General features: G+C 37.9%; 1 protein-coding gene across 1 annotated transcript; it reads right to left on the bottom strand.

Moving 5' to 3' along the window:
* Positions 1-7,269: 7,269 nt before the first annotated feature.
* LOC140941919 (DELTA-actitoxin-Afr1c-like) lies at positions 7,270-21,296 on the bottom strand. The gene is made up of 5 exons (XM_073390924.1): positions 21,177-21,296; positions 20,404-20,484; positions 19,693-19,729; positions 15,636-15,821; positions 7,270-7,649 (listed from the first exon to the last, which is right to left on the bottom strand). The coding sequence occupies exons 1-5, from the start codon at positions 21,294-21,296 to the stop codon at positions 7,270-7,272; spliced, it is 804 nt and encodes a 267-aa protein (XP_073247025.1).
* Positions 21,297-24,203: the final 2,907 nt, after the last annotated feature.

Raw genomic sequence — 24,203 nt, 5'->3', positions numbered from 1 at the left:
GCCCGTTGCGAGAGGCGCAGTAGGAGTATTAACATACTACATCCCACACATCGATAAAACACTTGCTGTTATGTATTCCGTTCCATTTGACTACAACTGGTACAGCAACTGGTTTGATGTTTGGCTTTACAGTGGTAAAAGACGCGCCAACTACAATCTTTGGTACCGGATGTATTACGATAATCCCTTCAAAGGAGATAACTACTGGCACGAGAGAGATTTGGGATCGGGACTCCGAGCAAGGGGGGCCATGTCTAACTCCGGTCAAGCCACCATCGAAATTCACATACTGAAGCAGTAAATATTCTCTTGTCATTGGTTAACTTTATATGTAAAGTTTCATTTCTAAAAAAGATTTAAGTTCCTTTGCAAAAATTTAAATGGGACAACCAATGTGGTCAATGTGATGAAACATTTTTCTGATTATTATACATCGAGAGAAAAACTTTCCCAAAAGAATCCAAGTATATAGCTAATAATAACACTTCTTTTCCTGGAAGAGTCTAAGTTAGCATATTTGCCATGCACTAAAAGGTGTTTTCCTGATTTCTATTCATCATCATCAATTTGAGAATATTTTTGTGACCTTAAAAGCCGGAAAGGACTAAAGCTGAGCAAGTAAAGGCGCAAATACTAAATATAATCAGTGATTCACAGTGATTGTGATATAAGATTATGAGGACGGTATTTTCAAAAGTTACGATTTCGAATTTGTCTGTTTGATGAAACTCCCGCCAGCCATATATGTAAATCAACCTAATATCTGTAAAAGACAAGCGGATAATAGTCTAATACTTGTACTTGATTAATGCTCACGTTGACTTCATCGAAAGAAAATAAAGTGTGGCATAAAAATTCTCATGTCAGTATTATTGTTGACTAGACATTAAAGGATACGAAATGGGGAGACTGGGGAAAGAATGAAACGTTGCCAGTACTATTGAGCTATGCCAGTGAGATCTAGTGACCTTTAATTGGTATGTTTATAGAAACAAATGTGCCAATTAAAAAGTAACAATTCACTTACAATCTCGAATGCTAATCACGTCGAGTCAATTTTATTTCTCATATGAAAAATGTCAAGAGGGGGCTTTGTAAAGCAGGTACCAGTCTACAATAGGCCATTTGCACGATGGCGTCATTTAATTACTACGAACAGAATTCTTTTGGTTTTTCTTTTCATATTTAAATTTGGTAAGCCAGTGAGGTTGAAATAACAAAAACCCTAATTTTCAGAAGAAAGCAAAACCCTGAAGGATCCTCGTCATAGTGGTAAAATGACTCAATCATGCAAATTTCCTATTTACAATTCTAATCTCCAGGTTGTTATTACGCATGCGTCGCACCACGAATATCACTGGTAACCCAGGCTCTGTAAAAGTACCACTGTAAAAGTACGGTTCCAGTAAAATTACAGTGTTTGTGTGGGGTAAAAATACCATCCTAAAATTTCTAGGTAATAATAAATATAGTTCAATGAAACTTACTCTGCAGTTAATTGTTGTTGTCCTTATTGCTCTAACGAAGTTTCGTGATAATTTGCGGTAATTTGTTCAAATTCACTCTATATACAATAATAATATACAAGGTAGGAAACACGAGATGCCATTTTCGCCGACATGCTCTCATTCAACACAACTTTTTCCACGAAATTAGAACTCCAACGGAAAATAAACATGCCAGGATAGTAGAAATAGGATAGCAGCAGATATAGAAACTAATGAAGCTTTCCCAGATAGAGAAACGAATCCCACAGACTTTGACAAACTCGAAGGATATAATCCAAACAGACCGAGAATATGCTCGCCGAAGCAGCCGGGCCAGATCAACGCGCGGCCAAGAAAATGAAGCCTGGGCACTGTACAAAAAAAATCCATCCCGGGAGTCCTGAGGTGACCTTTCGGGGGACCGATACATCATTTGCCCAAAGCCACCCTACCCTGCTGAAAAAACACTTAAAAAAACACTTTTTTTAACAAATTAAAGCAAAGTTACCCCGTGTGGGCTTAAAACGTGCGGTTTTTTTTTTCTCTCGAGCAATAGCAAATGGATCTCTTTCCCTTTTTTCTCTTACCCCCCGTTTTAAGAGCGTGCGTGAAATAATGACGCTAAGGTAATGTAGTAGACAATTGCCGTGTAAAAATCAACCCGCTATTTTTTTGTATTTGCACATCAGTTAATTGTGCACTTTAGTGCTCACGAAAGTAAATAGAGTAAAGGGGTTAAAACTTCCTTTTCTAATCGACCTTTTTTGAGCTAAATGTTTCAAAATTTGTCTTTATCTCTAATGTTAGGAGTTGTTGCGTCCGTTTGCGTCCGTTTGCACGCTGCCTTTACAGCTTTTCGACGACAGCGACGCCGATTAAAACAAATGTCAACTTAACAAGAATTATATATTGCATGTATCAATATATTTTTTTATATATCAGTTTAACTTAGCCTTCTTTAAACGATGATCTACCTGCAAATAGTTTTCTTGACCATGTCTTCATTAACGGTCAGAAATGCGTTCCCCCATTAACACAACAGGCAAAAGTTCATGAATTTCAGTACTATAAGTTGCAAGTGCATCTGGCGTTAAAAATGGTTGAAGTGTTTTTATAGATTAGGGGGTCGGCCTGGTCGTCCTAAACTAATTACCTTTTTTGTACGATGCAAAGCCATGCCAATATCCGTCGACACATCTTACCGTAAAATGGATACGGTCTCTTAAACATGAAGTACCCTTATACCTTTCAATCCTATCAATGATCAGCATCTAACCTCTCTCTATCGTACCAATTCTAATTCAAACATTGAAGGTCGTGTGAGTGGAGAAAATAATCAAGAAAAGTAAAATGTTCCAATATTTAGATGAGCTCTCCTTAGAAGAGCCAAAAGAGGTAAATTGTGAACAGTGTGAAGAATATGTGGGTTGAGACCCTGGGGGGGCACTTGGGTATTTTTTGGGTGGGTATGTGCCGCCCGGGACTCCAAATTGGCACCCCGTTCTGGAAAAAATTTCCCCTAACATTGATGCCCCGTTCAGAAAAGGGCCAATTTTTTATACCCCGTTCTAGAATTCTCCCTAAAACTGATACCCCGTTCTAGAAATGGGCCAATTTTTTATACACCGTTCTAGGGTGCAACAAGAGTACAACGGTTTGCTTGTTAACGCGCTGAACCGTATTTTTAAAAGCAATCTGTCCTTGAATAATTTCAAATGGCTGCTTACACAAAAGTGGAGTTTTCGTGCGTTCGAAATATTACACCCCGTTCTAGAAAACGCCTCTGAAATGGATACCCCGTTCTAAATCAGGAGCTTCAAAATCACGACCCCTTTGGGCGGCACATACCCGTATAGGTAATGTATGGGAGTACCCCCCCCCCCCCGGTTGAGACGCAGGGTTAAAGTTTCTTTTAAATGCTGTGTGTGCGGAAGGGCATGTCTCTGAACCTGAAATGAATAAACAAACAACAGGAAAGAAATTGTAAATTCTATTGCAAGTTTTATTTTATAAATGTGTTACGGCGTACATGTCGGTGAATATCTTGTTGTTCAGAAAGAATCGTGTTATGAAACACTGATTCTTGGCCACCTCTACTGTAAACTTACTGAGCGTCAGTTCTACGTTTTAGTTGTTGTTCCTTGTCTTATGCAATTAGTTCTGCTCCGTTAACTACAATATTGTTTTAACAGCTCCTTGGTTAATATTGAAAGTGTACGGATCAGGTCTCCAACTAGCGAACACTCTATCGGTATCCAATGATGAACACTCCGCTCCAATCTTTTTCGTCGGTCTTCCCTGCAATGCTTTTCTTAGCGTCAGCTGGGTGGACCAACTTTACCTTCAACTGGCCAGCTCCAACAGGAAACCACATATTGGCAGAGTTAACGGCCAACAAGCCTTGCCCTGTCGCCACATTCATGTACTGCTTGAGATCTGGTCCTCCCAGCATGTTTGTAGAAATTTCGTAGTATCCCCTCTGAAAAGATCCTTCCCCGTGTGTTGTGACAAATACGTACACGAACACTTCATTCGCTTCTGGTGGGACTCCTCCACCTTCCATTTTTAGGTCGTAAATTTTTTCCTCCTCGGGGAAATTCCGGCAATTCGCCCAGTGGTGTGACTAATGGAATATAGGTTGCCATGATTTAGGCGAAGGAACTGGTGAGTCGAAACTGATGTGGAACTGAGGTGCAAGATCGGTAATAAACGCGGCTCTTGCGTAAAATTGGGTGGGACGTTCGATGCTCCAGTAAATATACAAGCTCAGTTGACATCCCGGATGTTGTTTACATTTGGAGTTTTGCCAGCTTCATGCTACACGCGTCTTTATTGGCTGCTCTGACACATAACAATGAAGGAGTTGTTCGGTGCAGTGAAATCTTGAGTTCAGGAGTCGTGTTAAGAGTTGAACAGGTTTTTTCCGGACAGTGTCAAACTGTTAAAGGATTTATCCCCCAATCCGTATGATCGGATTAAGAATCCCTCGACAATATAGTCAACATAGTGAAATCGTACGTCCTTTTGGCATCTTACTAACTGACACATAATTACTGCATTTGCCTCGCAACGAAGGCTAAAAATATATTAACGGTCTGTTGCCATATCATTGGAAATGTGTCGTATTTTCCTCACTGTTTTCCGTACTTCTGCTACAGTTATGATAACCAGAAACTGATTAACAAGGAAGACCTTTGATCATTTTCTTTCTTCTCCTTACCTTTATGGGCGTTAAGCAATTATATCATAATGAGACTTTACACTCTGATAACAGAGGGGTGACAAGCTCAAGAGTAAGAAAACAGAAATTTTATGTGGACATTATCATGTTTAGTGATTATTATTAAGATGTCCAAAAAAAACTTTAGAAATACTTACCTTATCTCCTAGTTTTGTTCTTAGCATTTTTGACACTTTCAGCGCCATTCCAGCGAGTTTAAGTTCTTTCTTTGTTTTCTCTAAAATTTTCTCAAGTGACGACCGTTAAAATCGCCACAAAAACCCAGCTTATAATGATTTTTGTTACGCTACAATGATTCTCACTCCTGAGCTGTGGTAACATGTGGAACATGCTCATAAAAGGTGAGAGGGCAAAAGTTCACAAATGTTGACGAAATAATTTTATCACGTTCTCATTTTGTTGTCAGTTAGTTAAAGATATTCAGCACGTTTCGGGCCAGTTTTTATATCACGATTCTCGAAACTATCAAAAAGTGAAGTTTAAAATTCTCTTGCTAAATGCAAATGCAATGAAGTTTGAATGGCGAAAATGATTCTATATGAAGGATGGAGGGTGTGAACATTTAAAGAGTTTTTACCCTTAGAAGACAATGCAACTGACTGGTGCCTAAAGCGGGGTATGTCCCGCCCAACAGGATTTGTTTTTCTGGGTCTTGAGTCTTAAAGAGGGTATACAATTGCGTTATTTGGCGTCTTTAAGGTGTGAACATTGGTGGTGCGGGGTCTGAATCATTGTGGTACCAACGATCTTATTATTATTTTTGCTAAATCTTATTCTCTGTTAAACAGATTTTTTAAACGGGGGTTGTCTCGACCCCTACCCAAACTTCCCTTATGTGTATGCCTTCCCCCTTCCCCTCGGGGAGATCGAATTAAATGGTAAAAGTGGAGTCATGTTTTAATTCGTATTCTTAATACAAAAATTCTCATACGGAGTCATAAAAGGATGAATGTATGCTTTTATTCTGATCAGCTGAATTAATGCTCACACACTGAACTCCAACACTAACGACGGTTAATGTCAAATAAGAACCATTAGTTTTCAACGGATTTTTGCACACATTCTCTACGTTAAAAAAAAGATACTGCGTTAATTTCAAAGACAAACGTGGAAAACACGATGCGAAATGACCACTAGAACTAGAACAGCAAATTAAAAGAACGTTCAAGCCGTTGAAAATGGAAAAAACTTAAGAAGATATTAAGAACATAGGCCAAGATAATGCGGTGCAGCATACAACGTTATAATGAAGTTACCGTAGATAGAAAGTAACTAACGATGTTTGGTCAAACTTAAGTATAGTCCAAATAATCCCAGTCGACTGATGGCATTATTTTGTATCAAGGTTAACAATTCAACAAATAAGTTAAAATCGTAAAAAATAATGTAAGAAAAGTTAGTCCTTGCTAACACGTCTCGGATAAAAACTCGAGGTTTTTATTTTGAAAAGTGTACGAAAATGGAGGGTTTTCAACTGGTCCTTCCGTCCTTCCCTTTTTTTTTGCCTAACAGTGGTATACGGAGCTATAGGCTCCATATCGTGACAAACAAAAACACACACACGCACGCACGCACGCACGCACGTACACACACACACACACGCAAACGAAAAATCTAAAAAAGGCTAGAGCAGTTTGGATACAATTCAAAGTAACTAATCAACTTCTCGTTCTGTCAGATTAAACATTAGACATTTTTTCAAAACGGCTTTACTGACTTATGGCAAAATAATAGAAACTGCTGGTAATAAGCTAAATATGTAATATTTGCAACTTGAGAGTCAGTTGTTCGTCTGTGCTATACCAATCTGTCCTAAACGATTTACGTGCTACGATTTAAAGATAGCTAGAGCCAGTTTCTTTTTTCCTAAAACAGGTCATGAGAAGTAGTTAGTTGCTGTTCAATATGCTTATGAGTGTCTGATGTTGCCCAAAAGCCGAAAACTTTGTAGAGACACCCACACGAATCCTTTCATTGTTGTAGACGCCCAAAGTTTTGAAAATTATCGGTGCATTATATATACCACTCTTTGGAAACCTTAAATTTATAATACCCTTGTGTTGGCACACATTTTAGGAAATATTTAATGAACAATTGCAGGGTGAAAGGATAAATAAAAGTTAAGGTTTTTATAGAGAAGTATATAGACCGCATTTTCATAGCAACTGGCATGCTCATGCTATGCTGAACTTACTAATTGGCCCTGACTCGGAAAATCCCGGCCTTTTTAGCTTTAAATCGTTGTCGACCATTTAGGACAGATTCGTAAAGCCACAAATAGGTAGGATCCATGGAATAACGTTCTCGCTATTTCCATTAACAGGCCCACTAAAATCATTGACATAAAGCAAAACTTGGCATTTAAAATTTAAGGACAACTCTGAGGATATTTTTAGAGGAGTTTATACAAATTGGCCAGGCCTCTAGACTTAAGATTATCTCAGTTTATTAAAGAAAAACAAACACTCGTTATTGTAATAAAGGGAATACATGACTTAATGTTTAAAGTCTTTTTCGGTGCTGCTTGCCGCGAATTTTTGTTCATTTTCTCTTTCCCACACGCCATCCGAGGGGATTTGGGACGTTTTTTTTTATTTCAATCATAAGATGAGCTGCACCAGAGGAAGCCATGGCACCAGCTGCTCTAAGCTCTGATCCCAGGCCCAGGTCTTTATAGTGCCAGTTGGCATCACCCTCGAAAGGTCTATCATCTTCATACATTTCGTAAAGCATTTGAGAGTTGCTCCTTTTATATCCACTGTAAAGCTTAACATTCCACCAATTTCTGTCAAAAGCTTGAACATGAGGAACATAAAACATGATAGCCAGCGTTTTGTCGATTATACAGTACGTCATTACTCCAAATACTCCACCTGGAAAGAAGTTCTTTTGTCTTCGTGCTTTGAAAAGCAGTGCTTTATCTAGAAACGAGTTCGAAGACACAAGCAAGAAAAAGCTGAGTCAGATTCAGTTCAAACTGTACTACAGACTAATTTTTTTGTTCTCTTTTCCCCATTGTTCAAATCCACGCCAACAAGTTGGCAGCTCTGTTGGCAGCCAGGAAAATGGCTAACCTTAGAGTCCAGAGGAGCGCCGATTGAACACATCTATCACTTCTCTAACGTCTTAACGTTTAAATATATAACCTCGTGGCCTCGCTCAATTGGTAGTTTCAATGCTCAATGCAAGATCTTTAAGGTGATGTTACACGAGACGACTCGCAACGACAATTTTGCAACATTGTTTCGAATGGTTACAACATTGCTCCAACATTGCCACGCTGTGTTGCCCTAAAAACCGACGTCAAGGGGGGGGGAATCGTCCCGTGTAGCATCACAAATGAAGAGAAACTTTTCGTACTGGGCCTAGGCCAAACGTCAAACTTTTCATGAGACGAAACAAACTTAGTGAGTTAAGTTCATAAAAAGTTCGACGTCGGGCTCAGTTAAGTTTGTCTCTTGATAACTTTGGATCGTCCAACACGTTCTATCCGTACGTCTGCTTCAGACGGATAGAACGTCTGAAGATCGTCTCCGGGACAAACGTCCATCTTCACATGCGACGAACTAAACTACTGTAACTGATTAAACAATTGTATGACAATATGATTTAGGCTCGTTCGGAAAAATTTTAATTTAAGATTGCTTTTTGGTGTGATTCAGCTGATTGGTCCTACGCGTCCAAAGTTCGACTTCTGACACAACAGCGGATCTTAGCTTAATTTAGGTCCACTCAAATTAGAGGTTTGGTTCCCGGGGGGTACTTCTATGAGTTCTTGGTGCAGTGCGCCGACCGGTTCTCCAAATCCTGACCCTATTTCAGACCAAAAAATGTCATTTTCCACACCCGTTTTCAAACCTGGCCTCCAAAATCCATACCCGTTTTCAGACCTGGAGGTGGTCACAAAACGCAACATTACATGTTTACATAAAACAAGAAATTATGTCATCATTGCTCAGATTAAAACCGCAACAAAAAGATTTCTTAAAATGCGTTTCGAATTCGCATATTACACTTCCTTTCTTATTTATATGGAATTGAAACGACAAGCACGTTGATACACAACCGTAGTTCCTTCGTAAACCATAACCGAATGCAGACCAAAATGGGCAAAATCTATACCACGTAGGGGCCAAACCACCTCCCCAAGTGTTTCATCTAAAATTGGGTTTTTGGTGAGATTTTTAATAACTTTGTTGATGTTGATCGTCTGCTTGCGAAACTTGGTAGGTTGATATAAGACAACATGCCAATCATTTTAAAAGACTTGTTTGTAGAACGTGTTACTATATGACGTCAAAATTTTTGACGTCAAATTTTTATGAAACTTAAAGTTTGGAATTGTTTTGATTTCTCAACTGTTTAAGACAGAGCGCGTCAAGAGAAGTTGAAAACCGAAAGCAGTATGCACATACGACAAATACTGGATGAGATATGACATTTTGAAGTCCTTCGGTGATAAACCTAAATTAGACTGGCTTTTTGTCTTAATAGTAGTGCAATTCGGACATTGCACATTGGTTGTATTAAATGTAGAAGAAGAAGGGAAAAAAAATTATAAAAAAGATTTTCTGTTATTCCTGGAACCATAAAAGCAGATTTGTGACGTAGTAAAAGGTCACGTGACCAATAATTACTTTGCCATATTATTGTCCTGGAGGCAAAAATGGAAAAATTAAAACCATACGCTTTTAGGGACAGTAAGAAGTCTTTTTTACCAAAACACCAGCTCAGCTAGAAAAAAAACTGAGAAAAAAATACCGAGGACATTACTTTTACAAAAAAAGTTTGGAAAACTATTGTTCCGGGGGGGAAACACTGATCTGTTTTTAACTAACCATAACTCGGGAACAAAAAATCGTAGCGATGAACAGTTTTCAGTGTTTTACTCCCCTTGATACCCACTTTTAGCCTGAATTTCATCCGATTGCTTCGAGCCGTTTCCTTCTCTCAGTAACGTCTGAATCGACCAGCCGTTAATGACGTCCAGTGACGTCACTACTACCCGAAAACCGGGCAGTGATATTGATTTGTTGATTGTCTAAACATTCGCATAATTATGTATAACAAGACGCTATGGAGCGTACACTTCGGCATCGTGGTTGTGGAACTGATTAATTGTAAATGCGGAGGAATAGTAAGAAATGAAATATGGTAAGAGTAAGGTGGTAATTTGTGAAATTAAGGGATTTGTCAGGATATTCTGAAAAGAGCAACATCCAAGAGGCCTACTTGCCAAAAACTAGCATTTCGGGGCAAATTGTCTCTGAGATATTAGCCCAGTTATGATCTGACGAGTCCATACAAATCCTTCTGAATTTGACTTGGGTCTAAACGTTTAGAATAAACGTTTAGACCCAATAAATACTAGCGGTGAATAACAAGTCTAACAAAACAAACAGTGAAAAAAGAATTCTCTATTTTTCTTACATCTGGCTTCAAAAACAGCATAGCAGTCTCATGTACTGGTTAAAGATATGTAAGACATGGGTAAGGAGTCAATTACGTTGAGCATGGAATTGGCTAAAACTCAATGTTACGAGTTCGAATGTTTTGAGGATAATTATTCACTGACGATCAGCACGCAGGGATGTCGGATTAACACAAGGAAGTTTAATACCAAAGGAACATAGTCTTTACAGAGCTTTAAAACACAGCATCCGCCACGACAAACTTGACTTGAACTTAAGGAAAACTAAACAGCCTCTCCCAATAATAACAAACCACTCACTTGAACTTCAGGTATCTTACGGCTTCCGCCAACTTGTGAACAGAGAACTTGAAAATCGACCTTCGTCACACTTGACTAAACACAGCACTCCAGACTCGTGGGAAAAAACTTAGTTCGCTCAGGCCACTTAAGACATGACTATCTAATTAAATATGCATATTTTGTTAAACGCTATTTAGAACGGTTTGCTTCCATCAGTAATCCTGAAAAGTGAGATACACATGTGGCTCAAAGAAAAAAACACGTGATATTGCTTCGTCAATGACGTCACAAAACACGTTTTCCTAAACGGGGAAGGGTTGCAAATCTTAATCTTAGGAATTTTCACTACCAAAATGTTACATAAACAGTGTAAATCGTAAATTCGCCTTGTACGATTGAAAATGTTATTTATCCTATTAGCTATTTAACTCATTAATAAGTCACGTGACCCTTTTTCTTTTATTTACCAATTCCTATATAACGTAAACACACATACAAGGCGAATTTTTACGAACCTTTTTTAGTAGTCTCCGAAATGCACCTAAAAGAACTTGTTGCTCTCTCATTATCCTTTCCTCATTTTAGAGTAAATATTTTGACCGTTAATTCTCAATTGTCAGTCACGTGACGAAAATTTGGGCCTCTAAAATGCACTCATATTGCTAAGGCCATTAAGCTACATTTGCAGTTCAATTTTTAGGATAATTGATAGAAGCAAACCGTTCTAAATAGCATTTTATCAAAATATGCATATTTAATTAGATAGTCATGCCTTAAGTGGCCTGAGCGTCAAAAGAACTCGCTTGGAACTTGTATACCGTTTGACATAAAGTTCTAGAAAATACCAAACAGGCGAATAGTAGTAGCTTTTCGACATATTTTATAATTTCAGCAAATGATGCAAATCTGCTGACTCATGCTGAAATATAAACATGCCCTAATTAATTATTCATGAATAATCCAAAAACGTAGAGAACGTTCGAGAAATTCACGCAACGCATGAAAGCAATTCTGTCAACCGTTCTGTATCATGTAGACATTTCCGAACGATATTTCTTGGTTTGCCACTTAAAAATCGTGTTTAACTTTTTGCATGAATTAAAGCAAAGGAGTATTGACGTCACTGGCGGCATTAACGGCCGGTCGATTCAGACGTTACTGAGGGAGTAATAACGACTCGAAGTAATCGGAAGAAATCCAGGCTAACCCACTTTTAGATGAGACACTTTAAATAATAATTAAAAATTTCACTTTACTGGTTTTTGTGACGTCATCCTTTGTGACGCCGCTATGTGCCATTTTGAGAAATTCTTCAGCTTAAATTGAAGTGGACATCAATTTGAGCAAACACCACAAGTTTAGTATAATAATGTTGCAAATAACCAAAATTAGGTTTCATGAAACATTTGGGGGGTGGTTTGACCCCTACGTGTACCCGTTCTCAAACCAAAACGGCGCAAAAATCCTACCCTTTGGGAAGTCACATACCTAAAGCGAGGTTTGCAGGCAACTGCAGGTACCCATAAAGAAAATCAACTTAACTCCTCTATACCCTGCGGGCATTCTCCCTTACTTTTTACATTATTTTTTAAAGTAAAATTATGAACTAAGAGCCATAATGGTCATTATGGCTCTTGAATAAACTTAAAAGGAATAACACACAAACTGCTGTTAAAAACATCAGAGATAACAAACGCATTGCATAACTGACTTTTATAATATCGAACTTGACGTTTCGTATGCTTCAACTGACATCTTCAGAATTGACCGTTAACATGAGTAGTAATTAAATTTGAATCAAAAAAACAAAGTAAGTTAAGTAACTAATTACCGTGAAGGAAAAAAGAAGTAAATGTGACAGATGAGAAAATTTGCATGAAATTATGCAAACTAGTATAAGTAAAGCTTTTCGCTGCTTATATTTTCATTTAGGGCTGGTTTTAGTACAGGTAATCACATGATTTCGAGTGCAATTTGGAATAAATAAGCACGAGTAAATTTTTTCAAAGGCTAACAAAATTGCACGAGCCCGTAGGGCGAGTGCAATTTGTGGTCTTTGAAAAAATTTACGAGTGCTTATTTATTCCAAATTGCACGAGAAAAATCATGTGATTACTTATTAATAATATTCATGAAAAAATTGCGAGATAGCTCTAAAATCTCTTTAATAGGGAGTCAACCCGCGTAAACTACGTGCAAAAATAAATTGTTCAAATGCTGCAAATATCATCACATGCACGTGCAGTCAAAACAACATTTTGCTCGATGTTTTTAAAGATTGCAAGCTGCAGAAACGGGCTGAACAGTTCATGGAATTGTTCAATGTGTTTGAAATAAAGATTTTGGGTTATTACCTCGAGTTTTCCGCTCTTCCAGAGAATTTCTTCTTCCTCCTCTGATACTTGCCGAGCTTTGTTTGGGCGCTTACCACGGCCAACCAAGCGAAGCTGTTTCACTTTTTCCTCCAACACCTCTTTGGACGAACTAAATTCTCGGTCACGTACAATGGACAGGGTGCAGCGTTTGTTCTTTAAGTGTCTATCAAGCGATGCCTTCATTACTTTAAGGCTTTCTGGTTCATAAATCTTCACCTTTTTTGTATTGTTTACTTCGGCGTAGAAATGCTCGGGCAAAGTGTTAAGCTCAGCCGGCTCATAATTTTCTATTTCATCAGTAATTTCCTTACCTACGCACCAATTCTTCCAAAAAGAGAGCCAAAAACCAGTGCTTTTCGCAGTGTTTTCGTTTTTAGAGCAGTTTTTCAGCTCCTCTACAGTTGTTTCGGTCGCAAAAGTAAATGTGCTGCAATCGCCAACCATTGCGGTTTTTGCTCGAAACTGGTCCGAAGCGGATCCAAATTTTGCGCCATTTAGATCACGCATTTTATTGGCTCTCAGTGAGTTCCTTTGTTTATTAGCCAATCAGAATGTCACGTTTGTTACTCTTTTCTGCACTCAATTACCTTTTTTCTGCACTGTGTTACCTAAAAACTGCATTCCTCGTAGCCAATCACAATCAAGAAATTTTTTCATGTATATTATTAAATCCCTAATAAGAAGAGCCTCCTTGATTTTACAATCGGTATTTGATTTTCCTCTTGCTAAAATGTCAAAATGGTGCCATTTCAAATTGTAAACAGTTGAAGTGACGAGTTCTGCAATAGCTGATAAATGACCGTTAATACTGGTGATTGCCTTGAAGTGTTCAGTTTTTCGGTCATGCAATCTCCGTGTGGTTTTGCTAATGTAGAAATTCAGACAGTCCCAACAACTAGCTTTATATACAACATTGGACATTTGAGAACGGTTGAGCCTGTCTTTGTCGGGGAAAAGAGACTTGATGCGATGTGTGTTTTGCGTGTTTTGGAAAATAACCTTATTAGGGATTTTAAAAACCAGCCCTAAATGAAAATATAAGCAGCGAAAAGCTTTACTTAAACTAGTTTGCATAATTTCATGGAAATTTTCTCATCTGTCACATTTATTTGTTTTTTCCTTCACGTTAATTAGTTACTTATCTTACTTTGTTTTTTTTTTTATTTAAGTGTAGTTACTACTCATCTTAACAGTCAATTCTGAAGATGTCAGTTGAAGGATACGAAACGTCAAGTTCGATATTATAAAGACCTCTATAAAAGTCAGTTACACAATGCGTTTGTTATTTCTGATGTTTTTAACCACAGTTTGTGTGTTATTCCTTTTAAAACTGAGATGGCCAAAAACCAAGAGCATTTACGATATTGAATGAACTTATCATCAACATCATGAAAACAACATCATAACTTGTCGAAGAGGTTTTTTCCCAAGCTCGAGATATGAGCCGAAATATGGAGTTTTGTAGGGGAAAAGCCGATATGGTTAACATTTGGGCAAGTGTTGCATTGTGAAATAACCTACCTCGGTTCTACCTCGCTTAGTTCTTTGTTTCTTTTCGTCCTGCGTGAATTCTTATCGACTTTTCAGGGGCACCCAACGTCAATTTTCGGAAAATATCTGTTCGGAAGACGATTTGAGATCTAGAAGTTTCGGAACATTTGTTATAAAATTTCTTGCTTGCCTGCCTCTCCTAGGATTTTCGAACATGTAAAAAATGCTACAATTGCCCATTTTAAGCGGATTTTTACCCTAAAAAGGTCATCTAGAATTTTCGGGAGCCTTTTTTCTGACTGAAATTTTCGAAAAGTTAAGTTTTGATCCCTATAATTTTCGGATCCCTAGATTTTCACCTAGGAAATCCGAACAGATGAAAAATTGTTAGGGGATAAAAATATGTTTATATCTACAGTTTAAAGACTAAATTACGTTCAAAAATGCTATGCTAAGTGGTTTTGAACTATATTCTCGTTGGGTGCCCCTGACCTTTGGGTCTTTAATTTTAAAGGGTTGGTATATAAACCAAAACTCGGAGTGGACCAAAGGCCACCAATAAACCACACATCAGGCAAAATGGCAAACAAAAAGAGAACTAGACCTGGTTAAGTTTTTGTTCAATACTGGTTTACAGTTTTAGTAAAGGGGGAATTCTACTCAACAGCATTGTTTTTCGTTATTTCTGCTCTTTTTCTTCCAAATCTAGACAAGACTTCATTGAATAATAAAAGGCTCAATAAGGTCGTTGTCGTTGGCTCAATGTGCGACTGTTTTTGGATGGTTTTGATGAATAAAATTTGGGGGAAAATGTTTAAAATAATGGAAAATTGAATTTGGGGAGGTTAATAATTAAAATATGAAGAGAATAATTAGTAGACAAATGCCAAACTAACTGGTCATTTATGTGTATACCTTTTCTTCCCTTATTTCTTTCCTTCTCAAATCAGCCCCATGTCCCCCCTAAAACAAACAGCCGAATTTCCCCCTTAAAAAGCTATATCAGTTTTCCCACACAAATCCTCATATTTCGACACAACGGCGCTCTGGTCAAATTTATATTTCGAGCTTGAGCTACCTTAATGGGTTACGCTCAAATCCTAAGTAAGAAGAAGAGGGAGAAGCTAAAACCATAACAAAAACTTAAAGTAATGGAAAAAAATTTGAAGGAGGGGCACGTACTGACTTGTTTCTCTTCCAGCACAAAAAGTGATTAATCAAATTGGGCGAAGACTACGTAGAAATGGCCACCCCGTCTCCTAAAGGAGACATTATAACAGTGTCCCCGATAAGCGCTTTCATGCTAAATTCGTGACATTCATAGTTACCATTATCGACTCTACGGGGAATGACCCTATCTGTAACTCCTTGTTGCAAGTAAATATCAATTGCTCCCCAGCTATATCCGCTTTTATTCTTGATGCCGATGGCTATCTTGCGATCTACACCTATGATGCCATCCAAGATCCCTTGAAGTACGCCAACAGTTAGTGCAGCCGCTGCGATTATGTCAGCTATGTGTGAAAAAAGCCAAACAAAAACGTTTAGGGGTGTGCATTTTTTCTATACGATCACCACAATCGCTAGCCTGCGAATACAGCCTTCCCTCCTCGCTCCTCGCCGCAAGGGACGTCTCGCCAGGAGGGACGTCTGCGCCTGCAGTGACAAAAATTCCATGCTGTGATAACATATAACTGTCCGGAATCTGGTCTCTGGTTTGTAAACTTTGCAATACTATTGTTTTTTCTTTTTGTTCCTTCCAGGCCTCATCACGGTTTTCGACGCCATTTTGACGAGTAGGCAACCGCGTGAGAAATTAGTGATTGTAGAAGAATCTAATGTCGAATAATTTCCGTAAAACGGGTGTTCTGAAAAAAGATATATGAATTAAATAAAGCTACACAGGAAAGGATTTTACTAACAAATTTTGGGGGCTGTTACTGTGCTTCAATTTCTCCAGAACGCTTGCTTTAGATTTTCCATATATTCACGGTGTCTGCAATTTTTCCCGGAAAATTTTAGTCGGAAGAGAAATTTTTACAGACAAATGTATAGAAAATTTTATAAAGTGGTTCTAGCGAATGTAACTGCATGTTACGCCCTTACATTTTTTCAGTAGAATCGTTAGGAGTCAAAGCTTTAGTTTACACTTCATATCTTTTTCAGAACCGCCGTTTTAGGGAAATTATTCGATATTAGATTCTCATACAAACACTGTAATTTCTCACGCCGTTGCCCACTTTTCAAAAGATGTCGTCGACAACCGTGATAAGGCTTATTGTTGCTGAAAGGACGCTTGGATTTTTGACGGTAAAATAATGGAGTTAACAACTTCTGTTTCTTTCCAGAATTAATTTGCCTTTGGATCAATGTTTTACCGCCAGCTTCAGTAGTTCAAAAGGTGGATAGCGCTCGGATAAATCTTTACCTAGCGGATAGCTCAAATGATTCACCCCTAATACTTATCCACTGGATAGTGATTTATCGCTAACTCTATTAGCGCTAACTCTCTCCTCCGCAGAGGCTCTTGCTGGGTATCACAATAAAAATAGCAATAATCGAAAAATAAAAAGTGCGAGGGGTGGAGGGGGGGGGGGGAGATGGGAAGAGGGAAAAGACGGGAGCCTCTTTTCTCTCTTTCCCCTTCCCACCGTGCCCCGCGCGCTTTCTATTTCTTTCTCCCCAGCCTCCCTACGACACAAAGACGCCTCTGCGGAGGAGAGAGTAGCGCTAACCACCTATTGAACAACAGGAGGCCTGAATGTTTGGTTTTGTTACACTGGGACGTTACGAAGGTTTTGTTATTGAATCTTCTTTCTTCTATCAATGCTGTTTTAAACTTCAAGTTGGAAACACGCAATGAGGAACCTGATCGAAACCTGACGAGAGGCTTTGGTAGGGATAAAAAGGGAAGAACGTTCAGAAAACGTCTTTTAAAAATATTCAACAGCGTGGTGTGGTAGGTTTGAGCCAATAATGACAGATACTCAGTTGTCAGAAGATGAAGCGGCCAATCCGCAACAACTTCGAACAAGGCACAAGTCATTGATGGAGTTGGATTTATTTTACTGCCTAAATATTGTGAGACTGGTACAATTATACCTTTTAATTATCTTGCCTTTTCCAGTTGAAGGAGCGCCAGCTCGGTTAAAACTTTCACAGACTTTAGCAGCGATATGATCGTTAAAAATTTGGCCTTGCGTTACTTTTATTTAAGTATAATAGTTTTAGGTGCTTTTCTAGCCGTTTCAGGACTCCTAAAATCAAATTTTACAGGGGAAACATGCCCCTGTATCCCCTAGTAGGCTCACCCTTACGGGTTCAGATTAATTGCCCCCTCCCCCCACAACTCCAAACCCTGCTCCGCGGTCCCTACAAATGCATGGCATATGTTCAAGATACCTTCCACTTGCGGCAAATTTATAATATATAAACTCGCAGCCTCCATTGGGTCCATACTGGGCTCCAACACGAAAGACTCTTCGAGATGTCTTAAGGTGGCTAGATATAGTTTTTCAAGGTCAATACCTCCCAAGTTTGAGCGTAAGCTACGTCGCCATAAGCAAAGATTTGGAAAAATTGACACCACAGTTGTATTAGATAGAGATGAAAATTTGTTATGATCAGGGTTGCAATGACATCGGAGTTGTCATAGCAACGAAATGACGCCATTACCTATTTTACTTGCAACAGTATTTCTAGGTACTGGGAACTGTTCTTCAAAAATCGTTTACTGGAGCTTTTTCCCACAATAGCCGCGTCGATGTTCGTGAAGTTTAAGGGAAATCTGTAAGAGCGTTATCGAGATATTTTGGGAAGAAGTTTTTATGGTTAGAAATACGGTAAAAAATGGACAATCTTGATGTTCGACTGTTATCTGTACTAAACGAAGCGCTTTTGACATGCAATTTCACCTCATAGTAGTTTCAATCTTTTTAAAAACGTGTGTGAAAGATCATGAAGATACCTCCAGCCGATTGCTAGAAAGAAGGATTTGATTAGTATGTATCAAGGCGCTCTTTTTAGCAGTAATGTAAACATTTCGGTCTACTTTAACAAATTAGCGAATAATTTTTAAACCGCTCGATAATTTTTTTAGAAAATTTAAGACTCTTGAGACTAACCGTCCTTTTATATGACCTCTTAGTTTCAAGATTACTGATACACTGTAAGGCAGTAAAATAGGGCTTGAATTCGATAATATTTTGTCAAGAGTTTTGTGTTTGCAAGTGATAGCCTCTCATTATTCAGGGGTATTGTCTCCAAAATTCATATTTTCGTGCACAACAATAGCTAGCATTTTTGCATATGTCAAATGCATTGTTAGTTACTGCTGTTCACGTGAAAATGAAACCTTGAGACAATACCCCTGAATAATCAGAGACTCTCACTTGTAAAGACAAAATTTCCGACAAAATATTAGCAAATTGTAGCCCTTATTTTACTGCCTTACAATATATCAATAATCTTGAAACTAAGAGGTCATATAAAAGGACAGTTTATCTCAAGAGTCTTAAATTTTCTAAAAAATTTATCGAGCGGTTTAAAAATTATTCGCTAATTTGTTAAAGTAGACCGAAATGTTTACATTACCGCTATAAGAGCGCCTCGATACATAATAATCAAATTCTTCTTTCTAGCAATCGGCTGGAGGTATCTCCATGATCTTTCACAAACGTTTTTAAAAAGCTTGAAATTACTATGAGGCGAAATTGCATGTCAAAAGCGCTTCGTTTAGTACAGATAACAGTCGAACATCAAGATTGTCCATTTTTTACCGTATTTCTAACCATAAAAACTTCTTCCCAAAATATCTCGATAACGCTCTTACAGATTTCCCTTAAACTTCACTAACATCGAGGCGGCTATTGTATTAAAAAGCTCCAGTAAACGATTTTGGAAGAACAGTTCCCAGTGCCGAGAAATACTGTTGCAAGTAAAATAGGTGATGGCGTCATTTCGTTGCCACGACAACTACGATGTCATTGCAACCCTGATCATAACAGAGTTTCATCTTTATCTAACACAACTGTGGTGTTAATTTTTCCAAATCTTTGTTTATGGCGACGTAGTTTACGCTCAAACGTGAGAGGTATTTACTCAAAAAAACTGTATCGAGCCACCTTAAGCCATACAATTTTGAAAAAAATTTTGAGGATCTCTTTTGTATTTTGGGAGCAGACCTTTGCATGGGTCTGTTATTGCTTCTCAATAAATAAATAAATAAATAATTAACGTATGAACACCTGACCTATGTTACACAATAAAGAAGGAAATGAAAGGTATATTACGTGTTGGTTCTTGGACACTTGCTTCTGTGCCTAGAGACCCGACACGGCACTGGTGTCTCAGGACATTTCATGGGGTCATACATGAACTACTGACCTGGTTCTTGACGCTTGGTCCTTTGCTCTTTTCGTTCCTGTCGAGATAAATATGTTCAAGCAAAGTTTATTTTTTTTATACGATCTCTCTTTATACCATAGTGGTAGTGCTGGCGACAACCAAAGACGCTGACATTGAAGGGTGAAATATTTTCCCTTGGAACTAACTTGAATTTCTCTTTCTCCGGTACCAATGCATCGATAGTATTAACAGGCCTCGCAGGCTACCCGTGAATTTTCGTTTAAGATAAGTATCGCGTTTTCCCGTGTGTATATGCTCAGTAGTATGTAATGGTAACAGGACTGAGTGGAGTCCAATTCGGTCTGTAATCATAACTATAACAAAATTCTCAAATCTGATTGGTTCTCAACTGCCCTGATTTCAGCCTTAATAGGACAGTTTAATAGGACAGTACGCGTCATGCATAAGTAATTGGACAGTATGCGCCATCACGCGCGCTCTTAAATGGCTTTTTTTTCATTGCTAGCGAAAAAATCTTGGAATTTCTTTGGTTTTGATTTTAAAAAGAGCCCTATATATCACAAATTTTGTTAAAGTTATGATTAATTGGTAACAGAACTTCGTGTCATCCAATTCGGTCTGTAATCATACTTGTGATTAAACAAATCGGACTCCCGCTACGCGGTCGTCCGATTTTGTTAATCACTCGTATGATTAAATGAGAAATAGAACGGCTAACAATAACTTTACCTGGACTTTTGTTGATTTTTCTGCATCCTTTGCCAATGCGACTTTTGATTGATTTGAACGCATTCTCTGTCCTTCAATTTCCTTTATATCAAACAGAAACATTTGTGGTTTTTAATTAAAGTCAACATACATGTTTTTAACCTAATTCTTTTGTCATTTCTAAGTTAAATTTCCCCAGTTGTCCTTCTCCTGCCTTGAAAAATAGCCTATTTGAGATACTTCTGAATGGGATGACCAGTGTGGAAAAATAAGAATTAGCGGAAAGTTTAAATGAACAAGCCAGATGCAAAACAAAATAATGAAATGGCAACAGCACCAATTAATTTAACTTTCCCAGTGTTTCCGGCTACACTAGACCAGTTAGAACAATTATTGTGCGGAATCACTTATCTAAACTTTGGAATTTGGAGAAGGCTCAGAGAACGGTAAATAACAGTTAAAACACACTTTTCGTTTTTTATTTGTTTTGCGAAACAAAAACAATGTCCCTTTTCCTGTCGTTAAAGAATGACTATGCTTTTCGTGGTGCATTATGGGCGATACAGACTGATCAAACAAAATTCTATAATTTTGAAAAAAAAAACAAAAACAAAAAACGACAAGTAACCATTGAATTAGCTTAACTAACTGCTGAAAGGGTAACGAGACGGCTACACAGCTGTGCCACAGTACTGCTCAGAGGCCGTGGCAGAGGTCTCTGATGAATAAAAAGAATGCAGCTTCCACACAGGAATTTCGAGCAAACTAACTTCTTAAAAAACGTTTTTGTATACCTTAAGCCTTGGAGATAGTTCAGGATCGCCGTCTTTATGATCGTCTGACATCGGAGAGCCCAAGGTGGTAACAGTTATTCCAAGGATCAAAACAAAGATGACAAATACAGTGTGCTCCATGCTGAATCTTAAAGGCAATTGAAAAACCTAAAATATTTATACAAGAAAGGAAAAAGCACTGATAGAAATTCTAGGGGCAAAGTTTGCCGCACAACGTTAACGCTGTTTTATTGATTTGCGGAAATGAAAGTTTAGCTAAGCTTATGTAACTACTTAAATTCAAGTGAAAACATGGGGTGCCGAAATTTCATTTTTGCATGAAGCAAAAGCTTTATTAAACATAACCCGGTTAATTTTCCTTCTCGAGTTAAGTTTGAGAAGACCAGGAGGTTTACAAACATTGCCAAAGAAACAAAAAGTGTGTATTGTTTGACAGGGTTATTGAAACTGCGAAAATGTTGATGCAAAAAGCATGCCACAAATACGAAAAATTTTGAAACTCTCGCATCAACACAGGTTTCCCATTAAAATTATAGTCTTAAAAAACATGAACTCAGTTGTTTTTATCTTAAAGTAATTTTCTGGCGAACAGTTATTAATGGAAACTTCCCCAAAATTATTCCTCTCCCTCACGATTGTGTCTGAAAAGGAAGCACCTTACTAAGCTGACGTTGGAGTTAATTAAAAGCTTTATTCCTCAATTAAAAATTCAGGAAAAGTTGTCAGTGTTGCACTGGTTTGGAGGTTTTTTCGATTTTTCAGCTTTAGGTAAAGAACGAGAAACTTAATCGAAAGAAAAACCAAGGAAAGGTTGAGCTGCATAGGTGATAAAGTAACGCCAAAATTTGGTTTTGACATGATGAACAGCCAAGTGAATTGAACAGGCTTAATGAAGGCAAAACAAGAATAGTCCTAAGAGTTTCAATTGATTGTTTAAACATGAAAGAAATTTTAGCAAGTCTTATTCAGTTTTTTTTAAAGTGCCGGACAGGTTGTTTATTGAACATAAAATCGAATCGAACATAAAAGTGTGCAACACTGAGCTAAACATAAAGCTCAAAGGATCTAAAACCTGTCGCAAAATGAGTGCTTTCAGTGGAAATTTCGTTATTAAAAACAAGAATATTATTTTAGAAATCTATTTTCTTTAGCCAAAGACCTGTTAACTTTTTTCGTACGAAATACAATCATTACTGGGGTACTCACCTCAGAGTTTTTAGTATCTTCAGGTCCTTCACTGCAGCAAGAAAGTTCTGATTTAGCAAGAAAGATGAGCTCCGTTTTATAGAAAAAAATTTGAAAAGATACAATTCCGAGGAACCAAATAAGGAAAAAGGAAAATTTGTCGAAGATGATTTTATCAAGTGCACAACTCTTATAAAATGGGTCAATTGATTGAAACATTGCGGAATCGAAAGCATCTTTTCTTTTCAGGACGATTTCCTGTACAAATTTTCCTTAATGGCCACACCTTAAAACGACTCCTTGAAGGATGGTAGTAGGAAACATTAGCTAGACTTGAAGAGTTGATAGTTTAAGTTATCATGTAACTATATTGTAAAAAGTGACGCTCCTATTAAAAAGAATATAACTTTTTCGATTTGTAAATATTCATAACATCATAAAACAAAGGTTGACTAACGGCTTGTTAAATAGGCTTGAGTTAAAAACTTCCTGTTTGAGCTCAGCATTATTAGACTTATTATCTCTTTAAACATAATCTTTTTTCTTTGAATTGGTTCATTTGCTAAAGACAGGAGTGTGTGGAACTCTTTACTAAAATACTAGAGGTCTGTGACTTATGACAATCGCAGAATAAACGTCGCAGACTTAGGCGACAACTTCCAAAGCTTGCTGATATTCGACCCGGAAAAATAAAACGGGAAAATGACAATTAAATGACCACAACGCCATTAATGTGTTTTTAAAAATAGGTTCGTTTAAAGCTAGCTGTAGATGACTACTGACCCGCGATCTTTAAAAGTCATTAAATATATTTGCTAGGGCTGGCTCAGTCTAAAGATACTAGAATGCTTTTTGATAATCAAAAATCATATTTACCACAATCATTTTAATGATCATTGCTCGTTTAGTTTTCCCAGGTCAACCTCGTTCCCAGGGTTCTCTCCTACCCTTCCCTACCGAGCGAGAGAGAGAGAGACGGGTAAGATGACTTGACTCACTGTTAGTAAAAAAGGCAGTTATTACGAACACTGGCCAATCAAGTCAGCAGCTTTTAGCGTCTTACAAACGACTCACTAACAGATAGTCATTTGGATCGAGCAAATGAAAGTTTTCCCTGCCAATCACTGATCAGCAAATATCCCATAACAAAAGAGGATCGAAACACCATTTGTGTTCTAAGGTCTTCATAGCCAAAACAGACGACTTTGACCAATTACAATTTATAATAAAAGTTTCAGAAACGTCGAGAGGTTTTTTTTTTTTACCCTGGAACCAGGGTAAAGAAACTAAGCGCAGGCAACCAATGGAGAAGCCCAGTAAATACTTTAGTTTATTACATTTTTATTTGAAATAGTAAGAGTAGCCCGAGTACAGCCGCCTCAACCCTCAAATAAAAAAGGGAAATTTCTGTACAGTGAGAACCTCTGCGGACAGAGCACGCCGACGATAAAACCAGTAGTATTTAAACAGATTATGGGTACTTACGCTGAAAAGTCTTCTTACCCATCCCAGCACAAACTGAATGATTCTGCCAAGCTCAGCCCTTTAGAGCGGAGACACAAATACGTTGCCGTATACATATTAGAATTGTAAACTGTAGACTGGTGTCTGCTTTAGAAAGCCCCCTCTTGACACTTTTAGAGAAAAAAAATTGACTCGACTTGATAAGTATTCGAGATTGTAAGTGAATTAGTGCTTCAAATTGGCAGATTTTTTTCTATAAACTTAACATGCCAATTATTTAAAAGGTCACGAGATCTCACTAGTCCCTAGTCTCCCCATTGACGTATCCTTTCACGTCTAACAATAACATTCACGTGAGAGAATTTTTATGCCATACCA

Source organism: Porites lutea, chromosome 6 (assembly GCF_958299795.1).
Source record: "Porites lutea chromosome 6, jaPorLute2.1, whole genome shotgun sequence".
In the NCBI taxonomy this organism is placed as follows: Eukaryota; Metazoa; Cnidaria; class Anthozoa; order Scleractinia; family Poritidae; genus Porites; species Porites lutea.
This window is presented reverse-complemented; position numbering and strand designations above follow the sequence as displayed.

Bases quoted from the DNA above. Each gene is read 5' to 3' on its own strand.
- LOC140941919 (XM_073390924.1), bottom strand. From the start codon at position 21,296: ATGGAGCACACTGTATTTGTCATCTTTGTTTTGATCCTTGGAATAACT. The intron at 20,485-21,176 runs GTATACAAAAAC...TTTGATATAAAG, and splicing joins AACTATCTCCAAGGCTTAAG to GAAATTGAAGGACAGAGAAT. The intron at 19,730-20,403 runs GTAAAGTTATTG...TTATCTCGACAG, and splicing joins AAAAATCAACAAAAGTCCAG to GAACGAAAAGAGCAAAGGAC.